General features: G+C 35.3%; 4 protein-coding genes across 9 annotated transcripts; 3 read left to right on the top strand and 1 right to left on the bottom strand.

Annotated features, from left to right (window-relative positions):
* The first annotated feature begins 601 nt into the window (after positions 1-601).
* LOC105972790 (ternary complex factor MIP1 leucine-zipper protein (Protein of unknown function, DUF547)) lies at positions 602-4,010 on the top strand. 5 transcript variants are annotated; one of them, XM_088821617.1, is made up of 10 exons: positions 602-747; positions 1,264-1,376; positions 1,470-1,574; positions 1,658-1,774; positions 1,875-2,198; positions 2,279-2,622; positions 2,709-2,811; positions 2,910-3,056; positions 3,163-3,273; positions 3,535-4,010. In XM_088821617.1, exons 2-10 carry the CDS (start codon positions 1,314-1,316, stop codon positions 3,835-3,837), a joined length of 1,617 nt encoding a protein of 538 aa, XP_088677743.1. In that variant the 5' UTR covers positions 602-747; positions 1,264-1,313; the 3' UTR covers positions 3,838-4,010. The 5 variants fall into 5 exon arrangements, with proteins under 5 accessions (XP_088677743.1, XP_012853225.2, XP_012853227.2 ...); XM_012997771.2 differs by lacking the exon at positions 602-747 and adding an exon at positions 902-1,135; XM_012997773.2 differs by lacking the exon at positions 602-747 and adding an exon at positions 977-1,172.
* On the top strand, positions 3,889-11,343 carry IMP4 (Ribosomal RNA processing Brix domain protein). The gene is made up of 11 exons (XM_088821618.1): positions 3,889-4,332; positions 6,187-6,452; positions 6,882-7,027; positions 7,136-7,219; positions 7,452-7,561; positions 8,123-8,173; positions 8,634-8,777; positions 8,860-8,949; positions 9,787-9,893; positions 10,458-10,539; positions 10,981-11,343. The coding sequence occupies exons 3-11, from the start codon at positions 6,916-6,918 to the stop codon at positions 11,077-11,079; spliced, it is 879 nt and encodes a 292-aa protein (XP_088677744.1). The 5' UTR covers positions 3,889-4,332; positions 6,187-6,452; positions 6,882-6,915; the 3' UTR covers positions 11,080-11,343.
* Positions 4,543-5,713, top strand: LOC148768304 (uncharacterized). The gene has a single exon (XM_088822622.1). It carries the CDS (start codon positions 4,543-4,545, stop codon positions 5,599-5,601), a length of 1,059 nt encoding a protein of 352 aa, XP_088678748.1. The 3' UTR covers positions 5,602-5,713.
* A 411-nt stretch (positions 11,344-11,754) lies between the features above and the next one.
* On the bottom strand, positions 11,755-25,545 carry LOC105972773 (Transducin/WD40 repeat-like superfamily protein). Of its 2 annotated transcripts, XM_088821616.1 has the most exons (25): positions 25,333-25,545; positions 24,802-25,247; positions 24,588-24,697; positions 23,701-23,866; positions 23,150-23,250; positions 22,950-23,022; positions 22,671-22,806; positions 22,033-22,193; positions 21,220-21,344; positions 21,037-21,136; positions 20,379-20,475; positions 20,190-20,241; positions 19,313-19,414; positions 19,096-19,242; positions 18,839-19,001; positions 18,528-18,758; positions 18,292-18,446; positions 17,714-17,842; positions 17,450-17,567; positions 17,164-17,359; positions 16,888-16,999; positions 16,655-16,809; positions 14,111-15,527; positions 13,661-13,855; positions 11,755-12,664 (listed from the first exon to the last, which is right to left on the bottom strand). In XM_088821616.1, exons 2-25 carry the CDS (start codon positions 24,932-24,934, stop codon positions 12,194-12,196), a joined length of 4,845 nt encoding a protein of 1,614 aa, XP_088677742.1. In that variant the 5' UTR covers positions 24,935-25,247; positions 25,333-25,545; the 3' UTR covers positions 11,755-12,193. The 2 variants fall into 2 exon arrangements, with proteins under 2 accessions (XP_088677742.1, XP_012853209.2); XM_012997755.2 differs by lacking the exon at positions 25,333-25,545 and having other exon boundaries at positions 24,802-25,325.
* Positions 25,546-26,148: the final 603 nt, after the last annotated feature.

Below are 26,148 nucleotides of genomic sequence, written 5' to 3'. Positions count from 1 at the left end.
TTTATTTTTAATTTCATTTAATTTTATGCTAAATTAAATTACGGCCTCCTCCTTGAGGTAAGGTTAAATTATAAAAAAAAACTCTCATATTTTGATAATTGCACTAACCCCTCAACAATGAATCTTCTTACACGTCAACCAACTGTAGTTGTGTCAAATTCAGTAGAATCTTCTAGATTATTATGTGGAATATTCTTCAGCTTGTCCCGGTTTTACCCCATTCTAACTTCATATTTTGAAACAAGATGATAATGAGATGTGTCTCTTGGCTTGTAAATATAAGATTGTGATGCATCAGAAATTGCATTTTAGAATGAAATCGAGTACAAATTAGAGAACATTTCACGAGTCTAGAAGATTTTGTCTAGAGATTCATAGTTGAGGGAGCTAGTTGCAATTATCCAAAGATGAGGGGTTCTTACATAAATTTGAACTTATCTCACGGGTGACCGTAATTTATACTTAATTTTATTGCTTTACTCGGAAACTTATTTCGATTCCTCTCTTGATTATCAACAACATTTAATTCGATACATATATATATATATATATATATATATATATATATATATATATATATATATATATATATATGTTAAAAATCACCAATACTTTAGTCTTTACCTTTATAATCCTTTTCATTTTATACAATGCAAACCACTTTTTAGCATATATTTCTACTAGCCAAATAATATTTTAAAAAAAAAAAAAAGTCTTGTTTTGAGGTTGAATTGAGCTGAATTCAAGGTGAGTGAACTGACATTGAATGTGTGTAAAATAAACCTCGTCCTTTTGTTCCTCCTCTCTCAGTCAATCAATTTACACAGTTTTTGGGGTCTTTTGTTGTTTACTGCATGCCACTTGCAACTATTTATTTGTTATTTTATATTCCTTCCTTCTTATATCAATTTTACTATAATCTTTATTTTCACTAAAATACACTGATTTATCATAATTATGTATAGTTTTATTTTTCGCCAGCCACATTCTTTCTTTATCCACACACTACAAAAGATACCTTGCTCTATGCTCCCTCGGAAAAAGTGTTTCTCTCTCCTCTCTCTCTCTCTCTCTCTATATCATTTTCGCCTTTCAGCTTTTTTTCCCGCTCTCTAACCTTCTTTCTGGATGAAGGGTTGTCAGTTTAATTACCTTATTCTTTTTCAATTAATGTACTGTGTTTCGTTTTCTCTCTGTTTTCTTTTGATTAATTAAATTAAATTAAATATTAATTTTAAATTATAAAAAAAAGTTGTGCTGCAGATCCTGATCGATGGTGTTTCCGGCAAAGTGAAGAAGAAGAAGAACCACCGATGAATAAAAGAGCTGCCATTATTAACATTACCTCCAACAAAGCCCCTTTGCATCCTCAATATGTAACCTCCAATTCTCTCTCTCTCTCTCTCTCTCTCTCTCTCTCTCTAACTAATTGTTCAATCTGAAAAAAATCAAAAATTAAAAATTGGCAGGGGAAGAAGATGGAATTGCAGGGGCACAAATCACAACCACCTCCGCACAGTAATAATAACAAGCGCCGTTCAACACGAGAAAGAAAATTGGCCTTGCTCCAAGATGTAACAATTTTATTTTATTTTATTTTCTTCATTTTTTTTAATTATTTCAATTTATTTAATTATTCAATTAAAAAAAATGGCAGGTTGATAACCTAAAGAAGAAGCTGAAATACGAAGAAAATGTGCACAGAGCTCTGGAAAGAGCTTTCACCAGACCCTTGGGTGCCCTACCTCGTCTTCCTTCTTATCTCCCTCAATATGTAAATTCACATCTTTCTTTTTTTTTTTTTTTTTTAATTTATTTATTATTTTTTAGTAATTTATTATTGTTTTTAATTTTGGTTAATATGAAAATTGCAGACACTTGAGCTTCTAGCAGAAGTGGCTGTATTGGAGGAGGAGGTAATTAGGCTTGAAGAACAGATTGTGATATTCAGACAAGGTTTATATAAAGAAGCTGTATCTATATCCTCCACAAAGAGTTCCGAAAATTCGACACCCTCGAAAAAAACCGAGGTTTCGAATACGAATCATCCCAAACATAGGCACTCGAAATCATCATCGCAAATCAATCTCAATTTTGGATCCTTCGATCCGCAACCTTCGCCTTCTCTCTCTAGAATTGCTTCTCTCTCATCGGACGTATCGAAATCGAGGCCGCAGCCGAATCCCACGAAGATCCAGGTTTAATTTAGTCGTTGCACGATATAAAAAAAAAGCATATTGATTGAAAAAATATAAATTCGAAAAATGTTTCGGTTCAGTGTAGGAATGTAGAGCAAGCACAAGAGAGTTCGTTCGGTTCTTGTGATGTCGATGTCGAGAGTGAGGCGAATAAATTGTCTGAAGATATTTTAAAGTGCTTGATCAACATCTTTGTAAGATTGAGCCCATCGAATGCGAAGACGATGGATTTGGAATATTCCTTTTGTTCTTCTTTGGCAGCAAAATCATCCAACGAGGATTCCGATTTTCGTGATCCTTATTGCAATTTTACAGAGTACAAGAGGAGGGAAATCGGGCCGTATAAACATCTTTACGTAATAGAATCACGATCTGTCGATCTCAGCCGAAGAAAAAACGCCTCGTTCTTGATCCGTAGACTTAAGTAAGAATTAAGACCGTCTCTACATTTAATTTTTTTAATCATTATTACCATCATTTTTTCTTTTAATATTTGTAATTAAAATTCAGGATTCTACTAGACAAGCTAGCAAATGTTGGATTAGATGGTCTAATAAGCCATCAGCAGAAGCTTGCATTCTGGATAAACATCTACAACTCTTGTATCATGAATGTAAGCAACCACTATATATATATATATATATATACATATATGATGTATGTATATATTCTGTTTATTTAATGTTATTATATTTACATTAATTTTTTCAGGCATTTTTGGAGCATGGAATATCCGACGAAAGTTCGGATGCGATCATGGTGCAAATGCAGAAGGCGGCAATAAAAGTTGGGGGGCATGTGCTAAATGCACTTATGATCGAACACCTTATCTTGAGACTTCCGTATCACTTGAAATATGTAAGTATTTGCCAGCGGATTTATTTACTTTTTTTTTTTTTTCCATTACAGTTTGTCGAAGGTTGAAATTATTTGTGTTTGAAGTTTTCTCGTAATTTTGTCGTAGACTTGCTCGAAACCAACAAAGAACGATGAAAAGACGAAAGGGCTTGGTCTTGAATGGTGCGAACCACTCGTCACGTTTGCCCTATCCTGTGGAAGCTGGTCCTCCCCTGCTGTGAGTTTCATTCATCACATTTATTATTGCGTTTTTCGGAACAAATATTCAGTTTAGGCTCTGTTTGGATCAATGAAAATGATACGTAAAATAAATTTTCGTCGGCTATTGATTCCTAGTGTGAACCAAACATAATTGGAATTTGTAATATTCTCTTGATTTTATTTTTCTTGGCATTTTAATTTTCCTCATTTCGAAATCCATGATTTTATTTACATTTAAAAAAATAAATTATTATCCATTAATATGGTTCATTTACAGGTGAGGATATACACGGCATCTCAAATCGAAACGGAATTGGAAACGGCGAAACGGGACTATTTACAAGCAGCGGTTGCCATCTCAGCATCAAATAAGTTAGTTATTCCAAAGATATTGGATTGGTACCTTCTCGATTTTGCAAAGGACTTGGACGGGTTGGTCGATTGGATTTGCATGCAGCTACCGAACGAGCAAAGAAACGAAGCACTCAAATGCCTCGAGACGAAAGGGAAACAACCTTTGTCGAAATTAGTACAAGTGATGCCGTACAATTTTAGTTTCAGATACCTTGTGCATCGATGATTAATAAGAAAAAGGGAAAATAAAAATAAAAATAAAAATAAAAATACGAAGTTTTTTTTTTTTTTTTTTTTTTTTTTTTTTGGCATTTGAACATTGATAAATGCAGAGTTGTATACCTAGTATAGATTATGAAGAGGGTTCAATCCGGGTCCAATCGGGTTTTTGATTTTTAATTATTTATAGTTATAAAATAACTATGTGAAAAATATATACATTTAAGTTTTTTTGTAAACAATTTTTTTTATCATAAGATTCATAACATCATTCTATATAAAATAGCAATAACAGAAAAAAAATATATATATACTAGAACTGATATAGCAGTTAGATTAATAAAGCTAAAATTTCGCAGAAGAAATAATAATATTATTTTCTTAAATGACAAAATGAGAAGAAAGCGGGTTAGCCTTCCACCCGGTTTGTATGATTTTCGGTTTTTAAATTGGATTGGACCGGTTGAACCGGACCGGTCCCCGGTTTTCAAAACACTTTAATGTTGCATCAAGTGGTATTGCATCCCTACTACTTCCCGGCGGTAGAACAGCCCATTCTAGATTTGGACTCCCAATAATTGTGCATGAGGGTTCCACTTGCAGCATCAGTCAACAAAGTCCACAGGCAGAGTTATTGATGAAAGCAAATCTTATTATATGGGATGAAGCGCCAATGATGCATAGATATTGTTTCGAAGCACTAGATAGCACCATGAGATCTATCTTACAGTCGGACGAACCTTTTGGTGGTAAGGTGGTCGTTCTTGGAGGGGATTTTAGGCAAGTTTTGCCGGTTATTTTAAAAGCATCCAGACAAGATATTGTTCATGCCACGATCAATTCATCACCTTTGTGGAAAAATTGTAAAGTCCTAACGTTACACAAGAATATGAGACTTCAATCTTCTGCTTCTTCCTCTACTATAGAGGAAATAAAGGAATTTGCAGATTGGATATTAAAAATTGGTAATGGTGAGGTTGGAGAGGAAAATGATGGTGAAGTTTCAATTGAAATTCCACATGATATGTTAATTCATGATTCGGACGACCCCTTTTCAAAGTTGTTGCAGTTTGTTTATCCAGATTTCTTAAGTAATATTTTTACTCCAGATTACTTTCAAGGTAGGGCGATTCTTGGACCGACTAATGAAAGTGTGGATTTTATTAATGATTATTTGTCGTCACTCATCCCTGGAGAAGAGAAGGAATATTTAAGCTCAGATAGTATTTGCAAAGATGAGGCAACTTCTGAAGTTAACGCGGAAATTTATTCAGCAGAATTCCTCAATACCATAAAATGCTCCGGACTTCCTTCACATAAGTTGAGATTAAAAATTGGGGTTCCGGTTATGCTCATAAGAAATATTGATCAAGCTAGAGGATTGTGCAATGGAACTAGGCTTCAAGTTACTCAAATGGGAACCCACGTTATTAACCGTAAGATTCTTTCTGGTAAACATGTTGGTGATATGGTATTCATTCCTCGAATGACTTTGATACCTTCAAATTGCACATTGCCAATCAACTTTCAACGGCGACAATTTCCGGTGATTGTTTCATTTGGCATGACGATTAACAAAAGTCAAGGACAAACACTTTCACATATCGGACTATACCTTCCACGCCCTGTTTTCAGCCACGGACAATTATATGTGGCATTGTCTAGAGTAAAAAGTAGGTCTGGCATAAAAATACTCATCTCCTCTGAATCGGGAGAACTATGCAATTTCACTAATAATGTTGTGTACAAAGAAGTGTTTCAACGAATTTGAGGTACATATTTATTAACATCACATTTTCAAACAATATGGTATCTTTTTTATTATTTTTATTAATACATTTCATGCACGTACAGGTCTATTGCCAATAAGTACTCTCCAACATACTTTCTCCCAAGGTAATTTACTAAAAATATTTTTTGGTGGATGTTACTTTAATAGTAATGGTTGATTTGAACCCAAAATTTATTATCATTGTGATGTTATATTTATTGATGATGTAGGTGCATTGAAGAAGTGTTGTATCATTTGGTTATAACAATATATGTATTTTAAGTGTACCATATAAGTATTTATATTATTTCATATAACTTTCTAATATCATTGACAAATATCCATCATATTTGTTTCAACGACCACTGCTAATATTCACTCCATATATATATATATATATATATATATATATATATATATATATATATATATATATATATATATATTCACAATAAAAAAACCATATTTTTTTCTAAATTTGTTAGAATTATTTTGCACCTTTTCTCTATGCATTCGATTATGTGTTACAATATGACGAAACATTTATCATAATATTCACCGTGCATCGCACGGGTGTATTACTAGTTATTTATATTACTTTAATTAATTTAAGACAAAGTTAGGTTTTATTTGGTTCGGGTGCCCCGGATAATTGCGGGTCGGGTATCATTTAGGTCTTTTCTTCTAGGGTTCTCTCTCTCTCTCTCTCTCTCTTTCTTTGCGGCTCCAAACACCAACAGTGCGTCCTTCTCACTTTCATATATTTTCCTCCGTCGCGTACCGCCGCCGGATACTTCCGCCACCAGCCGCGCCCGCCGTTAGAAGAAAGAAGTGAAGCCTTCTTTCAAATTGTAAGAACAGTTACTTTGTTTTGTTTTTATTCGAACTCGTCGCCCCTTTTGCAACCGCTTCACTTTATTTCAATTTTCTGTAGAGCTATTTAATTGAATTTGGGCACTTCAATGGAGTATTGGTAAAATTGGTAATTTCAACTTAAAACAAATTCGACTTTTCTGTTTCTAATTTCTTCCTTTCTCATTTTCCCCTGTAATTGGCCAAAAAGTTTGTGTGGGTTCCGATGCGACATCGTTTCTCTCCATTTTGACGGAAATATAAAACTCTCTACCGTTTGAAATTTTGTTTATTTATCAAAAAACGAAACCCTAAAACCCGACCCGATGATTTACGCGGTTTTACCCGACTCACTTATTTAAAACCCTAACCGCAATCTTTTTGTAGGGTTTTGTCACTCACCTCAAGTCCATAATTTTCTGTTCTAGGGTTTTGTCGATCCTTTTCTATCCATTCTACAGTATGTTGAAAAGAAATGTGAGGCTGAGGAGAGAGTATCTTTATCGCAAGAATTTGGAAGGACAGCAGCGTTTGGATTACGAGAAGAAACTCAAAATCCGCGAGGCCTTGGAAGGTACGAGCTATCGTTTTTTATTTTTCGAATTTCGATTGTTGTGAACAGAGGCTAAATCTTTTGCTTCCTGTATTTTTATGTTGTTCTGAATTTGATTATTTTCAATAGAGGGAAAGCCTATTCCTACTGAGCTAAGAAACGAAGAGGCCGGCCTTCGCCGAGAAATCGACCTCGAAGATGAGCATACTGCTGGTATTATATAAACTTACTTTACACTTTTGCAATTTTGCTTTTGAATTGTTTCCTCATGTCGTCTTTTCGACTCCAGGGTTTTAGTGTATTTGTGTTGAATAAATGTGGCTTTTCTTGGTTGATTTTATTTATTTATTTAGAATAATTGATAATTGTAACTATTGGGTTCATTTACGGGTGTGGATTTTGTGAATTCAAATTATCATGCTAACTTTTTTTTGCTTGGGTGTAGTTCCCCATTCGACCATTGATGATGAATATGCAAGTGCATTCGATAGAGATCCCAAGATTTTGCTTACAACTTCTCGCAGCCCTAGTGCTCCCCTTACACAATTTGTGAAGGTTTGTCAAGTCTCGAGTCTTTACTTGTACTAAATATCTATATTTTTTGAGCCTCGAATGGGATTTGTGATATTGTTTGTGTCATACGTTCAATGGTGTTATATTTGTTTGTGGTTTGCTAAAAAATTTTGTGATTGGCTGTGGATGTTTCCAAGCTCTTGGCTTTCTTATCTTCCTTTTAGCAGTTACTGTGAATTAGTCTCAATGCTGATGTTCAAACAATTGTCAAATCAAATAAGTAAGGCAGAACCATTTTTTTTTATTTCATTCTAAAATAATTTGAGTTTCTCTTACCTTCTACTTTGCTCTGTGAGTATCCAGCATATCCCATGTTTTTTCCTAGACTGTGTTCAGACGGGCTGATTTCGAAATGATTTTCAATCGGGTTTTCCCGAGGAAAAAAAGACGAAATGACCTGAGAAATATTGTCCACAAATGAAATACAAACAATTAAAAAAAATTAAGTAGTTGGGCTGTCATCTTTCATTTCATGTGACAGACAGTTGCCGACGTTATCACTTGGATTTCATCTCAATGGTGTTATATTTGTTTTTTTTATAGGAATTGAAGTTTGTTTTTCCCAATGCACAACGGATGAATCGTGGTGGTCAGGTTGGCCCACTGCAAACTTCGCTTTACTTAACTTCTTTTTGCTCGTTTAATCCATTTTCTTGTCAATTTTGGAACTGGCAATTGGTAGATAGAATGATATGTTCATCTTTCTTATGCGATTATATGGGGGCTGCTTTCAGAATAAATCAAAGATAGAATACTGTATATTGATATCATTTTCAGTGAGATAGCTGCACTGTGAATTATAATAAGAAAAATAAATTTGATTTATATTAGTCTCAGTTATAAATCTCAATTGCGGAAATCTCGTACTCACATGACAGGTGAAACAATGATAAATGGTGACTTGCAAACTAATTTGATTTAAGAAACTATTAACTCAAAGTACTATTTGGTTTAAATGTTTAACTTGAACTGTATGTGGACAAGGCCGATATGGTAATTTTATTGTGCATACTATGTGTAGTCCGTAAATTATGATTTGCTACTTATGGTGCAGGTTATATCAGAAATAATTGAAACCTGCCGAGCTCATGATTTTACAGATGTTATTTTAGTTCATGAACACCGTGGTGTGCCAGATGGCATGGTCATAAGCCATTTACCTTTTGGCCCGACTGCGTACTTTGGATTGCTCAATGTGGTAAGTTTATTGGTTTCTGGTCTTGCAGATTTCTGTAGTTTTATTTTGCATTCAAGATTCTGATTTAAAAAATCTCATGTAGGTCACAAGACATGATAACAAGGACAAGGATCTTTTGGGACCAATGTCTGAGGCTTACCCACACTTGATTTTTAACAACTTTTCTACTAAGGTAATATTTCATTTACGATTCAGACATCTGTTTGTCTAAATTTTGATTTCTGAAACTAATTAAATGAGAAATTGGAACTTGTTTCTGTTGCCCACAACTGTAAGTTCGTCGCCTCGTGGCATAGTCTTGGATAGGTCTAATGATTCTCAATGCAATTATATGTTACTAATTAATTTTTCGAAAACTGAAGCAGTCCTTTCAGTTAACAAGGTTGAGCACTTCGCCTTCATAAACTTTCTAGTATTGAAGTTTGATATCAATTATTTCGAATCTCGATACTGTGTTAAAACGGGTACTATTAATATTTAAATGTAGCCTGTGGGTATTTTTACATGAACTGCTTAAAGATCGAGAAACTCACGACATTTCACATTTATTTCATGTTCCTTATATTTTTTTTAGGAAAATACCTATCAAATCCTTTTTTATGAACTTTTCTAGCCATGCATAAATTTTCAAATTCAAACAACTTATTGCACAGCCTTTTTGTTCCAATAGAAACTCAACCATTAACTTTGTTATTAACTCTATTAAGATTTTTAATTTTTAGATTACATTGCGCCAGCCTTCATAGAATAAGAAGATAATGCAGGTTTTCTTCTGATGGAATTTTTTTCTCCCGGTTTCCTAGATTTATAACTATATTTTTAAGTAACTATAACTATAAGTTATATTTGGAGTTCGACATTTAGAAGTATGAAAGTTTATTGTGTAGGTTAATCTTGTCTAGTGAAAGATTATTGAGAATTGAAACACGTGTTTGATTCTGTTGTCTCAGTTCTGTTATGCTGTGAAAGACTTGTTCTGATTATCTTTGATTTCTTTAATGCTTGGCAGCTTGGTCAAAGGACAGCAAACATTTTAAAATATCTCTTTCCAGTACCCAAACCAGATTCGAAACGCGTTCTCACTTTCGCCAATGAGTCTGATTATATATCATTCAGGTTCGTATCTTTTGCCTAACTGTTGCTCGGAAGTTATAACCCATTTTTCGTTAGCATTTAAAAACTATTTTTCTTCCTTTTTCTTAAAAAGTGTCCGTATAAATGGTAATTACAATTTACAACACATGTACCCAAAGGGAGTTGTAGCTTGTTAAAAAAAAATTCGTATTCATTTATTGATTTTTATGGTTGTGTATGTATTTTTGGACGATGAAAGAATGTGCTAATCTATCACCAGTTTATTTCTTTTTCTGAAAAAAAAATCTTTTATTTTCGATACAGTCCTATCTTTTCATTCAAGCTTTATATGTTTCCCTCATCTTGAATTCTGAACTTCACGAAAACTTATCTGAAACAGCTTATTCAAGCATGCTTTTCTTTCTTCGTGGCATATGCACCATTGACTTCACTGATGGGTCAAGGAATTTTTACATCAGCAAACATTCAAATGGAACGGAAAAAAATAATATGAAATCTTAAAAACGAAACCACAATTTATATATCCTTATTGGGTTTGTCATGATTATTTATATTCCTGATAATCTTGCTCTATAAATTATGCAGGCATCATAATTATAAAAGTGATGGTCCCAAATCAGTTGATCTCAGAGAGGTTGGCCCTCGCTTTGAGATGCGGCTGTACCAGGTATTGTGATTAACTGAGACAATTGACTTAATCTTATGTTATCTAACAGATGCTGCTGCTGGAGAGTGTTAGGTCTGGAATTCGATTCATTATAATATGTTCCTTCTTTATAGTAGAGCATTTATTGGGTGATTTTAAATTCTAATTCTAATTCTAATTGATCACATCCCGACATCTTTCTGTTGCTTAGTATGTATTCACCGAGTGTTTGCATGTCCAAACAATTTATCTGGATATATGTTTCTTCTAGCAGTTATATCAGCAAACTTTTGTTTTCAATGATGGTGATTTGATATTAGAAAAATAGTCTGAACTTTGACAGGGTAACTCGCAAGTGAAAAATAGTTTGGAATTTTGAAATATTTTCAATATTTTCCGGATAGCAAAATGTCATTTATTAGTTGTTTTGATTTGTTTATACCAACATTTTTTATGTTGCAGATCAAGCTAGGAACAATGGATCAAAATGAAGCTCAGACGGAATGGGTCATCAGGCCTTACATGAACACATCAAGAAAACGCCAGTTTCTTGGAGAATGATTACGACACGAGTGTATTCGTTTTTCATTGCATGCATAAAAAAGGCAATGCTGAGTTAATGTATTATATTTTCAAGAGTGGTATGGAGGACCAAGCTTATTTTTTTTTTAATTTCCGCCATTCTCAATTTTGGGGTAGAAAAAATTGAAGTTAAAGATTATTAATTTATTAGCATAAAAAAATTGTTCTGTATCGTGAATTTTAAAAGATTTAGTTTTTAGTGGCTGAGGCAGGCCCAATATGAAATTTTTTAATTGCCAGGAATCTCTATAGTCTGTACAATACATTAAGAAATTCTGAAATGGGCCCAAGTACCAATAATAAGGCCCGTTGACTATTTTTATTGGGCCAAAAATCACCAAAGTTGGCCCATTACGACTTTGAAATGGGCCGAGCATTTTCATTGTTACTTATGACATTTTTTAATGGGCCAGCATAATCGGACAGGCCCACAAAGATAAATGGGCCAATAATTACACTTTATGGTCTAATTACGAAATCTTTAATGGGCGGTGTACTCTTCAGTAGGCCCAGTAAGATATCTTAAATGGGCCGAGCGATATATAACGGTATTTTAGGCCCATTACGTCATTTTTATTAGGCCCATTAAGATATTTTTATAATAACATGCATTTTATAGATTACATTTTTATTATTTTCGAAAATAAATTATACTTTTGTCCAGAAAAATAGATCATCAAATCAAATGAAAAACAAAAAAAACCAACCCATCCTGCAAAGAAAAAGTCGAAGGAAAAAAGAAAATAAAAACAAACAAACCAACCTATACCTCTACTAGTTACATCAAACCTCAAAACACATACAAAAACACGCCTTTCGTACAAATAGCCGGAACCTGCAAACAACTGCTTACAGACAAAGCATAATAAAAATATGGGCATAAAGAATATTACAAACTATAGGCAAATTTAGTGAGAGAGGAAGTGAGGAACAATATAACAAAACAATACAAAAAAATGTACAACAGAGATAAAAATTAAATACTGCGAGGAAATTTCAGAACACTCGGAATTTTTCTTTTTCAGACTCTAGTATGAAGTGCCTTCATTGTGTGTGAATGCAGGTTTCAGAGAAGTCCAGCATACGTTAAACCTCAACCGAACGGTGAAGGAACAGGTCCAGCAATTGCATCGGATCTTTTAATACTTCCCATGCCACATATAATACACCCAGGTGCTGACAGGGCAGAGAATTTCGCACCACAGAGATCACACACATCGTATCCAATTGTCGATAAACGGCTTAGTGTAGCAGCACAAAATTGCGAGGGATCTTCGAGCGGATCGATTGATTTATTGGACAAGCCTCTTTGAACACACATGTCAATTAGGCTTCTCAATTCGTCTTGTTTGCCTGGAGGTGCTTTGGACAGGAGTAATTCGAGCATCTGTTTGGCATATCCGTAATTCTGCACATCCATGTTTTTCTTAATTGCCGTGCGAATGCAATTTATCCTGTGCTGTGCAAGAAGAGGCAATGAACCCAAATGGCGTGATAATCTAGCCATCTCTTCTTTTGCGCTTATGGCGCTTGGGCCTTGGACTCTTTGCAGTCGGTTTATTTCCTGCGGTATGACGTAAAAATAATACAGCATTTAGAAAAGTTGAGGCAGAAAATATTCCTTTTTTTCTTTACAATCTTTCTAACTAATATCAAAGATATAAAACTCATTTTGATCTAGTATCTGGATAGAAGGAGAGTTCGAGACTAAATATACAAAGATCAATATAATTTGTATCCAGGATACGAGCATATATATATATATATGCTGTTATTGTGGGTGTGCGGTGGATGATTGTTTGTCCAGTAGAAATGTACATACTCCATGCAACTAAACCTGATATTTTATACTATGGATAAACAAGTTTTTATAAACTAATAATGCACAAGCAGTGATTGACAAATGTTCCAATATATGCAGAGATGGTTTTTCTAGTTAAATTCAATCGTCTTAGTTTATTAGTTACTGATGTTAGATTTAAATATATGAAAACATTTGTCCACGAGTGATTTCAAACAAGGACTCATTTATTAGCACGGCCAACAATGTTGGAAGACTTTTTGAAGTTGGTGTCAGGTTAAGAAGAGATGTACACGGAACAAGGGGAGGTGATGCTGGAGGCTGTGAAGAGGCATTAGAAAGGAACGGAAAAGTCATTCACGTTTACCCACAACAGTGAATTGAACACATTCAAATGTTTTTCAAAATCTTATAGAGGAATTAACATCTTTTTGTTTGTTCTTTAAATTTTTTAGGTTTTTTGACCAGAGACCAAAACTGGATATTGCTCGTACGTTGTTGTTCAGTAAGAACGTAGATGCTATGTAATGACAGCTGATTAGACGAAATTCATGCATAAGGTTATATTAATTTCCAAGATCTTAAAAACTTGGCATTACATAGCATTAGCCTAACCATCAAAGTTAACCCATCCTTCGTGACCCTAATAAAATTTCTTCTGACACGTGATTTTCCTTGACATGTCCAAAGAAAGTGTGGATGAGGAAACTAGATATTTATATACAAAAAAAATTAACAGCAAACAGAAAAAGGTGATACCTGAAGAAGAGCAACAGCAATCTTGTATTGGGCACAAATTGTAGCTTGTGCCTTGATATCAGCTCCACGAGATTGATCCTTGGCCAAAGCTAGGAAAGCCTCGTCAAAACAAGATAGTGCATCTGAAAGTTGATTCTGCTCCAGGTGAGCAAGTCCAGTCTTAAAACAAACTGCAGCAGCAGCACCACGTGGAACCTGGAACAAAAGGAAACCTTAAATATTTCGAGTGTACTTTGATTCAATCAAACCAGTTATCACCTCTCCCCCTCCTCCCACCCCCAAAAGAGCTGTAGAATTTTAGAATCCCACAAAGTAACAAATAAATGAATCTGAAAGTTCACAACTATGTCAGAGCTTCAACACACATAATACACCAGTAAATTTGTATTTGCTGTAAACTTTCAAGAAGTGATATACAATCCATGCACGACAATTGGGGGAAATATTTACCTGCCCAGGACGCACAGATTTTGGAGGCGAAGCTGAACGCGCAGGAGGTTTTCCAGATGGTTCTGACCCGGGTCCAAGTGAACTGAGATCAAGGGGCTGAGCAGAGACAGGAGGTTGTACCGTTTGCATATGTGGTTGTGATGGAGCAGCAGGTTGAGGCAAATATTGTGGAGGAATACCACCACCTGGAAGCCCAATCGACTCATATGGAACAGTTTGTTGAGTAGCTTGAGGAGGTACCCCACCATCAGGTAGGCCAATCTCAGGTGCAGGTGTACTACCCTGGTTAGATGGGACCTTGTTATTTTCAACGCCTTGAGAGTTTTGATCCATTCTTGACAGAAACGGCGCAGGTGGACGGAGCGATGCCGCAACCTGAAGGGATGATATTGTGTTCTGGAAAAAGTCCTCTGGTATTGGCCCAACAGTAACCCCAACACCTGGTCCTGTGGCATTAGAATGTGAGAGAGGTGGTGGTTGAACCAGTGCATTGGTTCCGAAAATATCAGCAGGAAGAGAATTTTGAGATTTCACGGTTCCAGTGGTTGAAGGTTGAGGTCCAAGTAGGCTAAGCTCTGGTGATGAACCAGTTAATGACTTGGTCCTACTCATAGGGAGACCCAGCTGTTTTGTGGCTTCTTTAATTTTGTTGACATCAACTGTAGCAGATGCAACTGGTTTGTCACGGATCCTTATACGTAACTTTTTGGTTTTCGAGGTTTCTTCCTCGTCACTGCTGCTTCCATCAGCAGGACCATATAGTGACTTCTTAAATTCTTCTTCAGCCTTTATCTGAGCATCGGTAGCATTGGAAACTGAAAACTGTTGGGAGAGAGTTTCGAGACCCATCAGCGAACCACCCATAGATTCAGGAGCAGTGACGCCTTTGGGCGGGTTAGAAATCGAGGTAGTAAGAGATGTCTGAACTCCATTTGATTTGATACCACCTTCAGCTTTAATTGCTTTCACTAAACTGTCTTCTCTCACTTCAACAACATTACCTCTTCCCTTGACCAAACCAAGATAAACACCAATATGGTCTGTAATAATGGAAGGGATAGTACCATCATCAGTTCTCATGTAAGGCATCACCTCTGCAGCCAGTGCCCACTGAGGTATGTCCTTCAAATTTGTAGGCGTCTTAATTTCCCAGTTCCCACCACCCCATTCACGTTCTTTAGGGACAATACTTTCAGCAGCAAAGTTCGCAAAAATGCCTTGTGTCCACCCACCTGTACGGATTCTCAAGATCCTCTCACAGCATCTCCTCAACTCTGGATCACTGCTCTCTTCTTCTAATTTTTGGGCGAGATGCCGCATTGCACTGGGGTTAAGGTGGCATATGAACAGACCAAGCATACTTTCAAAGTCTGATATAACTTCAAAAGTTTCTTTTGCACTATCAAATTGACCATATCTGCGCAATTAGACATTATCATACAGTGAGAAGTGGATTAACATTATAGAGCAAAGCTAACGAAGCACATAATAGCAGAAGATATAAACTTGCATACTAATAACTGAGCAGATGAAACCACTGAACATTTAGAAGCAAGATTAAAGCTATATGAAAGATACTGACACCACTGGAGATACATAGAAGAAAGCTATACACTTTAAGTCACCATTTGTTCCAATTTACGGCAATTTAGGGAAAAAAATAATTAACAAAACTAAATACCTTATAAGATTTCGTTAGTTAAAATAATACACATTAATCTAAAAGAAGGTACTTGCATCAAGTTGTTTCCACGTTATCCTTCAACTAACATCACCCAAAAGAAATGCAGGGATGTTATGACAGTGATTCAATTCAACATCGATGTTTTTATGTGAAAACAAATTCTAGACCTATAGATCATGGCAAGCATTATAAAACACATGATTCCCATATTCAACTTGCCATATTTGCTAAAACACCCGATCTATTATAGAAGCTATATAGTAGGGTTTTTTTTTTTAAAAAGGAAAAAATGTATGAAATACCCAAGCATAAGATTTTGTCTAGCTAAAAGAATAATGAAAATGTCATTTCAAACATTCATCATGATCAAAAATGTAAAATGATCTAAACCAAAACTGCATGTAGTACACCCTTGTAGCCATTTCAAGGGCAAATTAGAATACTACAAACTTTTAGATTTGGAGTGCTCGCAACCGGAAAATTATTGAGAACGAGACGCCTAGGATTGCTGAGATGGTGCGTAAGATCAAGATACTCGTTTACAAGACGGTTTTTGCCTTGTTTCCGCAATCAGCGTTGCAAATCGTGCATCCCTGATTGTTTTTTTTTTTTTGATCTTTGTTTTGCATTTGACCTGTGGGGTCTTGTTCATGTATAGGCATTGATATATATTTTTTGATTACACTACCTGGGTATGCCCAGTGTATTTGTAAAGTCCGTTTTGATCTATATATTTCACATTTACCGATCAAAAAAAAAAAATAGAATACTACAAACTTGGTTGAATTTAGCTAATTGATCCTCCAAAGAATGGCCCTAGATTTTTCATAAGCTAGCAAAGGATAGTTGTAGCTAAGAACCTGATACATGCATATCCCAACTGGCGGAATCGTTGGAACAAATGTGAAGTTGGGGGGCATCGAGGATAATCTCTTGATCGCAGAAACTCATCTTTCAAAGAAGATAAAGCAGTAGAAAAGCGGAGTGCTTTGATTGCATAAATTCCTCTTGACACCTGAGTCAGAAAAGCAAAAGGTTGGCTAACACGGTGATTTGCTGATACTGATATACAAAGCAATGTTAAAAAATGCACCTGGGTGAATTGCAGGCCTGATTGTGATAGTGATACAGCAAGATCACCACAAACTGGAGAACCTCTGGCAAGAATATCGAGTGATCTTGGAGTAATACGCAGGCTATCAAACCTTCACTTGACAGTACTCAATATGTCAGATTTCCAAAGTGTTTAAGATAAAAACTTCGGCATAACAAAGACAAAAATTGCAACAAAGTCAGCCTATTATCAATTATGCGTACAAGCCAATAATAGTGTTAATTATTAAAGTTAATCTTTGAGACGAAAACGAACCTTGAAGTTATTTGATATAGGACTTCCGACAGATCAAGCTTCTGCTCGAAGTGTTGCTGCATTGTGGCAAAGCCAATGAGAAGAGGTTCAAGAAGCCCAACAAGACAGTTCTTGATCTCAAATTTCTTCTTTTGTCTAACATTTATATCAGTAGGGTTTGCGAGAAGCAGACGGTCATTCAAAGCTCCAAGCAGCACTATATGGAGGCACAATCACGAAATAGAAAATAGTCAAAAACTTGAATTATAGACATCTACTCATTTTGGGCCACAGGTAAGTAATCAACCTGCATTAGGCATACTGATTGAGAGGATGGTCCTAACTTTTCCATCCCAACCAAGAACGTTAATAGAAGTAGAAGTAGAAAAGAGAAGTGCCGGACCAAGCCATAGCAGGGATCTGAAGTAATCAATGGTTAAGGGCCCATATGTATTAAAAAAACATGAATACTATAAGAACAAACAGTTAGCAATTGCAAATAAGTTTTTCTTTTTTTTTCTTTTGGGGTGGGGAGTTTGTGTTAACAGAGATCAGAAGGCACAAAGGATATTGAAGGAAGTCCTTTATCAAATTTTGCAGAACTACTAGCCAATACGTCCAAGTCAGCTGTAACAATGAGGACCCGTTGTGTCGTCAATATTCCAGCTACAAAGCCCCTGAGCGTTTCTTGCCATTGTACCTAAAACAAGACCATTTTGAACAGTATATAAGAAGCATCAAACTAATTATATTCAGTTATATTAAAAACACTTTGATGGACATGACCTAGAAGCTGTTGGAAGTTGGTTAATTCAAACCAAAACTTTTTGAAGATCAATATCTTTTTGAACAAAATTACTTGACGGATATCAGAATTCGTGGTTACAAAAAATACCAGCAATGAATCTATTAGTGCTACTAGCAAACTCCTAATCAACAATTTTGATTTTGGTCATGCGCCAGTTGCAACGTGGGTGTGCAATTAATATCCTCCTCTTGTATGTTTCTTGAGTCAGTAACAATATCTTCAAGCCACAAAACAGAACAGGTCCGGCAACATCTTACAAGATTTTTAGAAGGCCCGGAAGACACTTAAGACAGAAGGAAATATTCTTTCTCAGTAAGTCAAGACTAGAACCTGAATAATACCTGAAGTACACTCTCATTTACTTTCAATTTAATGAATTTTCGCCCTTCAGCTTTTGTTGAGATGTAATGCCCATCATTACTAGGAAGACGGTATCCTAGGATGAGTTTTCCCAAGCTAATCTGATCGCCATGAGAAGCAAACATCACAGTTGACTCTACAAAAGAAAAGGTCTGAATCAGAACTAGTCAAGTTATTCGAGTATAGAAAAATATAAACAGAGGTCTTCACTAAACACCTAGTGGGGTAGAAAAGATACGATCAATTTCACTTTCGAACATAAACTGCACGGGGCCCTTAATAGAAGTAGCTTCGGTTTCCACAGACTGGTTTTCACGAACTGCTGCATTTTTTTCTAAGGATTCTTGTGAGACGGCTCCTGGTAGCATATATAAGGAAACTGCAGTTTTGTCTTCATCAAGAATGGCAAATTGATTTTCATTAGGACCAATAAACGCTCCATCTGCACCTGAAAATTCACAAAATGTATCGAACTAATCACTTAGTATGCACTCAGATTCAATAAGAATGCACAAAGACAGTACATACCTTTAATTGTTGTGACTTTACTATTTGCGAATTGGGGGTCCGTGTTTTCCCAGTATAGAACTACCTCATTTGCACCACCACTGAACTCATAAACTACAAGAAATATGTGCTGCTTTTTACTGTAAATAATGTGTTTCTGATGGATTTCTACATTTCCAGGAAGCTGAAAATAGAAAGATGAGGTTCAGATCCTCATAGGCCAGTGGTATGACCATGAACAATAGTTAAGAAATAACTAACTTGAATTTGAATATTACCGAAGTATAAAGCTTTTTGTAGATATTTTCACCTCCAGATGTAATATTATAAGCCATGAGGTTTGGTCCTTCTACATAAAAAGCCCTGACAGGATAGTGAAGAACACGGTTCTCTTTACTGAAGAAATTTAGCTCCAGGTGAAGTGGCTGCAAAATTGAGATAATCAGAGTCTCTTATTTATACATGTAATGGTACAAATAATATATGTGTAACTACCTGGCAAACAGGAAAGTCTTTTAATTGATGTTTAGTATCCAATACAGTAAGCAGAGGTAATCGAGATATTGGAGCACTCTTTGCATGGCCTTCCATAAAATGCTGCAACAACCAGGACGAGCTGATAACTCAATGTCGCAGAAAATATGTACACAAGCAAAATATTATGTGTAATGAGTTCAGCTATCTATAAGTTCAACTTATTCTTTACTGGTTAGTTACACTATAAATTTGGAAGACGTATCAATTAGATAATGTGGATAGTACAAACATTTACTTGATACCCAATAATTATAGAAGTGACCATTATGAATAACAATGACCTTTAATTTGATAACTTCTACTGTTGTTTTGAGTTGTTATTTTAATTGATTAAGAGATTGACGCAAACAAAGATCCTGCAATATTTCTGATGAATTTATTGATGTTACCTACTCACAAGTTTATTTAAAATAGAAAAAAATAATATTATATTCAAATTAGAGTACTTATATATTTCTGCAAAAACCAGTCTATCTTTATCCAAAAACTATATATTATCTTTATTTCTCTACAGAGATCAACCATAGTTCTACGTATATTATTTTCTAACATTTTAAGATACAAAAACCCAATTTTATGTTTTATTAACTCTAAGATTGAGCACATTGCCCTTGTCTATACCTTAAAATGAAGTCATCAGCAGACAAAGTATGAATTTGACACCAGGACCTAGATTTGGTACCGTAATAATTTAATGCAAACTTATATCAGTCTGAATTTTAAGACGAAATTCGACTTTGAGGACCATTTACTCAACTACTCTGATGCCCTTGCCCTAGATATTAAAAAATTGAAACTGCAAAACAGAATAGCGTCGGGGAGAAAACTAGCGTACACTGTAAAGAAAAGCCTTTCTTGCTATGTCTGCGATTGTTAACTGATTTTGGCTGACAAAACAAAACAGGATGTCAATAATGAGATAAGAAGATGTCTTACAGTCCAGAAAAGTCTATTCATGAGTAATGACATTTGGTGAAACAATGATAAATTTTGGTGCGTAAATCATGCCAATTGATTTACTCACCCTTTCACGTTCTGCTCTTGCAGCTGTGCCTGCAGTTGATGATCAGCTAATATACCCGATGAACCAAGGGAGACAAGTTTTTCCTTCAATACAGACGCTGCTCAACAAATCGGAGTTAGCAACAAAAAGAAAAACTGCACTTTTAACAATTGAAAGGTAAAAGATACCATCTAAAGATCCAAGCAAATGATTAAGGCTGAATTGTTTCTCAGAAATGTCAGACCATGAAGCAGTATGTCGTGACAGAATATTGGTACAATTATTATATTCATTGGCAAAGCAAAATCCAGCTAAATGACAATCCGGCTCGGGTTTTAAAGTTGACACACAAGCATTAGTGACATAAAAAATAACAATTGTTCTCATAGTTGAGAACCTACCTGCAGACAAGACAATACATGTATAATGCATCAGGAGTTGAGTAACACTCTCCACAGAAATATATCAAACTCAAAATGAAGTTCCTCATACAGCAGAGTGTTCAAAAGAAATAACAACAAAAGCAAATCAGATATCAATATCAGTAACGACATGCATCCACAAGAAATCGAGTCCAATCACCAAAACTAAGTGCAATCTACCAATCAAGTATAAAAATAAACTATCAATCAAGTATAAAAATAAACTATCAATCAAGTATAAAAATCCAAACAATCACCTGAGGACCCCCTTGCACTTTGCAGAACAGCAAAGAGTTGTTTCCGTCCCTCTCTAGTGTATGCAGCTCTGTTTTTGCGGTTGTCTCCCCCACCCATGCCCTATTAAGAATCATAAGTCTATTTATAACATTTCAATTCTTCTGATTATGAGATCCACATCTGAGGAGTACAAACATACTTACTGCAAAAAGTATTGTTGCTAGATTCAACTTTGGGTGCACTTCCAAACCCCTTATTCGCGGGAGCGGATAAACAGCCTCTCCTCCTTGCTGAGATAGAATGCGAGGGATGTCGATAGATTCGATAGCTGCCAGATAAAATATGAGCAGAATCAATGATATATACACACACACCATAAGTTTGAAAGAAATGGTAGATTATTAAGAGGGAGGAATCAGAAATTGATGTTTGACCGTAGTTCAATTAAAATGTCAGGATTATCTGAATTTAGCAAAAGTTAAAACAACGGACATGAAATATTGCTTTTACTTCTTTTTAATATAGACCACTAAACTTTGGGTAGAAGTACCTTCGAAGGGAAAAGTAATCATGTGAATATTTTTAGATAGGGGAAAGTATTTCGATTTTCTATATCTTAATACTTAAGCTCATCAAGATTACAGTAGTATATTTCAAGATTCATCACATCAAAATGTTCTTTACTTCATTGACCAAGTCTCAATTACTAGAAACTAGATCACGTAGAAGCTGCGGCTTCCTTATCTGACTGTGAAAATATCATCGTATCTTCAAACTGAAATTTCTTTCATCAAGACAATAAAAGCTTACCTTTGTCTACAAAAAAGGACATCCAAAAATACTCTAATACAAGAGTAAACTTGTCAAAAGGGACCGTGCAAGAAATAATGCAATGCTTACTGAACTTCTAAAAAATATGATATTTGGATATTGACCACTAAAATAATACCATTGCTACACCATTATACAGTATTAATACTACCGTTCAAAGGAGAAAAATATAATATTCAACTAACCAGCAGGCTCGAAAAAATTTGCTTGCATTGGAGGTCTGTTAGGATTCACAACTACTCGGGTCTTCCAAACTTGAACGGATCCATCTTTTGACAAAGTAACAAGCAACCGCAATATTGGGAGCCAAGCAATTGATGTGATTGGTTGTGAACCCACTTGTGTACTAGAATGTAATGTCAAAACCACAACACCATTACTCAAGAACAAAGAATACACATTAAAGTTCCAAATACAGTTGAACAATAATATTCTCAAAATACCGAATCTTGCAAATTGTCAAGGTGTGAAAAATTCCAACATAAGCTGAAAGCCACAAGTTATGTTTATGCCATCCCAACTTATAAATAAGCTGGCAGACAAGAGTCGTGCTTATGCCATCTCAACTAATATACAGTCTCTACTTCTTATCAGTCAATCACAATTAATAAAGGAAAAAAATGCCAACATAAAATATGGAGGATGACAAACACAATTAATGGAGTCAATAATGAGAGTCATCATACAATGAGGGTGAACAGATTTATGAAGGGTGTATTGATTCCGTCTCAGCTAGATAACTGGGTGATAAAAACGTAGTAATAGGAAAAAAAATGTTGTGATTGGGAGGAGGCTGATACAGACAGATGTATGTTTAACTTACATTCCAATCATCAAAGGTCTTTCGGTGGATACATCCCATGCCAAAACTGTACCTCGTCTATCACCAACAAAAATCCATTCCAGAGTTGGATGAAATGCAAATGCTCCAGCACCCTGTAGCCTGATTGTGTTATCAACTGAAAAGGCATCATCAACAAATTAGATTTCCAATATGAAAGTTAGTGAACATTTCACTGATAATCAAAGGTGAAGCTAAACCATCATGCACTTTGGCAGAAAAAAAATATATACAGGCATAGAAGCGCTGTTCAACTCTTACGCTGTAGGGTGTAGTGAACAGCATATGTGTGGATATTATAAGCTCGAATTAAACCATCTTGATAAGCCACATACTGGTCACAGAAGGAATGAGACAAACATCAGCTCCATAAACTCTGGTTACTGTTTTGAAATAGGCAAATAAAAATAACATAAACTATGCGGTATTTTGAGATGTCACGTTCCAATTAGAACTCTTACCAAAGCAGGAAGGCGAGGATGGCAAGCCAGGTTGACTATAGGTTTCTTCAGGTCAGTCTTTATCTTGGTTGGTGCTTTCCCGCCCACAACAGTTCCGACAACTGGCACAACCAATAATGAATGCATTCAGAAAAAAATGTACATAAGTAACTCTGAGTAATGACTACTGCACAGAGTAACATTGCCATAGTCCTCTTTAGTGACAAATTCAGTAACTGACATGGTATGAACATCCACTTGCATCTATAGATCATCATACTTTTATCATTAAAGAAACAGAAAAGAGAATGTAGTAATAGCTTCTTCATCATCCTGTTCCCAGTTACCATTAATCTTTGGAATTGTCGCACAACACAATGTGGCAAGCCAAAGCTATGTACTAATCCACCATGTGACTAATGTGAACTTATTTGTGGGAAACAACAGTTTTGGTCTACCGCTTATCTCACCCACAACCCCTCTTTCCTATGAGCATTTGTAAGGAAAGAAATATCCTTATCCACTCAGGAAACAGAAAATGTTTAAAAGAAGCTAGATCAGATTTGCCAAACCTGTTACACTCATCTTCTTATGGAAACCAAAAAATACAACAGGCTGAAGAGGAGTCAAGGCAAGATGAACTTCTGTATCAATAGATATTTGTTCCGTCCGCTTTTCAGGTGAGTGTAACACACATGTTTGTTCACTGTCAAAGTCACAAGACCGGATCGTGCAATCCTGTATGTAACACAGATGACATCAACATGTAAAGGGGAGATCATATTGACAATTATATCCTGTATCGATAAGTACAAATAGCAAAGCAAAAAAATCATTAAAAAAATAATTATAAAAATATAGTTCGACGAAGATAAACAGAATTAGAAAGACTTGAATATTGTTGAAGCTCTACAATCAGTGGCCATTGAAATAGCATACTAATGAGAAGAAAGCAAAAGTCTGCCAGCATAATTGAATACTATAACATAATATTAACAAGGAGAAAGGGGGAGAGAGATAGAGAGAGTATTGAGCACGAGATCTGATGTAAGAAAACTACAAGTCTTTAAATCGATCATTATCTATAATTCTCTCACTTGTTCAACGTCCAGTTTGAGGAGAAGAAAAGGGACAGAAATGTTTTCAGTATTGTGTTTGGACAAGTGGAACGGGAAGTTAAACTCTCTGACACTATCTCAGTTAATTATGTTACACAATTGATCCATTCCATTCACCCTTAACTAGTTAATCAATTAATTTATCTGAAACAAAGATATTTCATGCCACCACAACAATCAAAATAATTCAAGTACTTACCCTAGTTAGTCTCAGAACTTCAATTAAGGTCAATCTAAGCATTCACACCTAATCAAACAAAAACTTTTTCTTCTCATTCTCAGTTCTACATCTGTTCATACTTATTGGGGTTTTTGCAAGGTAAAAAGGACTGAACACCGACCTCAAGTATAGCAATCAGTGAATGGCCAGCGGTGGGGCTATACGCCATACGAACAACAGGTGAGCCTATATCCACGGATGCGATCTTGCTTCCGGTATAAGCATCAAACTCTGTACACACACACGCAACAATAATAATTTCAATTTACTTGTCCGCGTTTATATTTGATACTTCCAAGAAGAAGAAAAATGGAGGGACATTGAAGAAAGCGTACCGATGATGTGAGTGCCAATCGCGGCGGAGACGAGTGCCTGAGTCGGGTGGAATGCGGCGGCGTGAGGTTGTAAGGGTTTGGAGCTCCGACCCGCATGCCGGAGATCCAAGTGCTGCACCGTCGCCCACTCCATGAGAAGGGGTATCAATTCCCTACACTACGTCGATACAACAACAACAACTACAAATCCAATCGAAACATATACAATTGAATTACGAACTCGAGAACCAGTGATGAAGGATCTCCGATCGGAATAAAGGGAGATCGGAAATGCTAGGGTTTTTGGGAAGTGCTAAAAAGGATTTCTCCGGCCAGAAATTAATAGAGATGATCCCCAAATGAAGAATCGGGGTATATTTGGCAGTTGTTCTGGATCCACTAATCTTGAAGGTTTTCTCTAATGGCGTCGAAGCCTGGTTGGCGAAGCTTGAATGATGAGAAATTTTCTGCACATGTAAATTAGAAGACAATTATGCCCTTCAGCCATTTTTTATTTTAATTATTACAACGGAAAAAGTAAGCATGACTTACAAAAGTAATGTGTGTTTTAGATAGTAAATTCATTTTGAACACTACACTCTTTCTTTAATTCGTTTAACGAACTGAATATACGAGTTCGGTAAATAACCGAATTACATAAATTTTATGTGAAAATATTTAAAAGGAGTTGTCATACCCCAGGGGATGGCCGTAATTTTCATTTATTTTAAATTTCGATTACAATTAGCTCCCGACCCATTCGAAATGTCTGAAATATCTTTCATCAATTCATCTTGTACTTTCGTTTTCTTCTCCATTATATATATATATATATATATATATATATATATATATATATATATGAGCAACTCCAACCCATAAATATCAAAATGAATTATCAAATATTTATTTGATATTTTATATTTTAGTTTGATACCTAAATAAATTTATTTGCTCCAACCATAGATATCAAATAGTTGATAATAAAAAATAAATAATGTGATTATATATTTTAATTAACACATGTCATTTTCTAATTGATTATTTAAGTGGTTAAGTTGTGTAACTTCCAATTGGTATTATTTCTTCCGGGTGTATTTTTACATCCCAAAAATTAAAATATCTAAATAGAAACTCATTTGATAAATTCGCTGGAGTGAAAAATTTCTAACTTGAATTATCAAAATGATAGTTAAGGGTTTTGATACCCCATTTAATAACTCCATTGTAGTTGCTCGTTTCTCCCAATATATAGTTATAATTCCCAATTTCTTAATACTGTAGTTATAGTTATAGTTCCAAAATTATATCGTAGTAAGTCCAAAATTTAAATTATTTGTACTTGTTTTTTTAATACAAAATTATTTG

The sequence above is a fragment of the Erythranthe guttata genome, chromosome 8, assembly GCF_056151865.1.
Source record: "Erythranthe guttata isolate IM_541 chromosome 8, IM_541, whole genome shotgun sequence".
Classification (NCBI taxonomy): Eukaryota; Viridiplantae; Streptophyta; class Magnoliopsida; order Lamiales; family Phrymaceae; genus Erythranthe; species Erythranthe guttata.
This window is presented reverse-complemented; position numbering and strand designations above follow the sequence as displayed.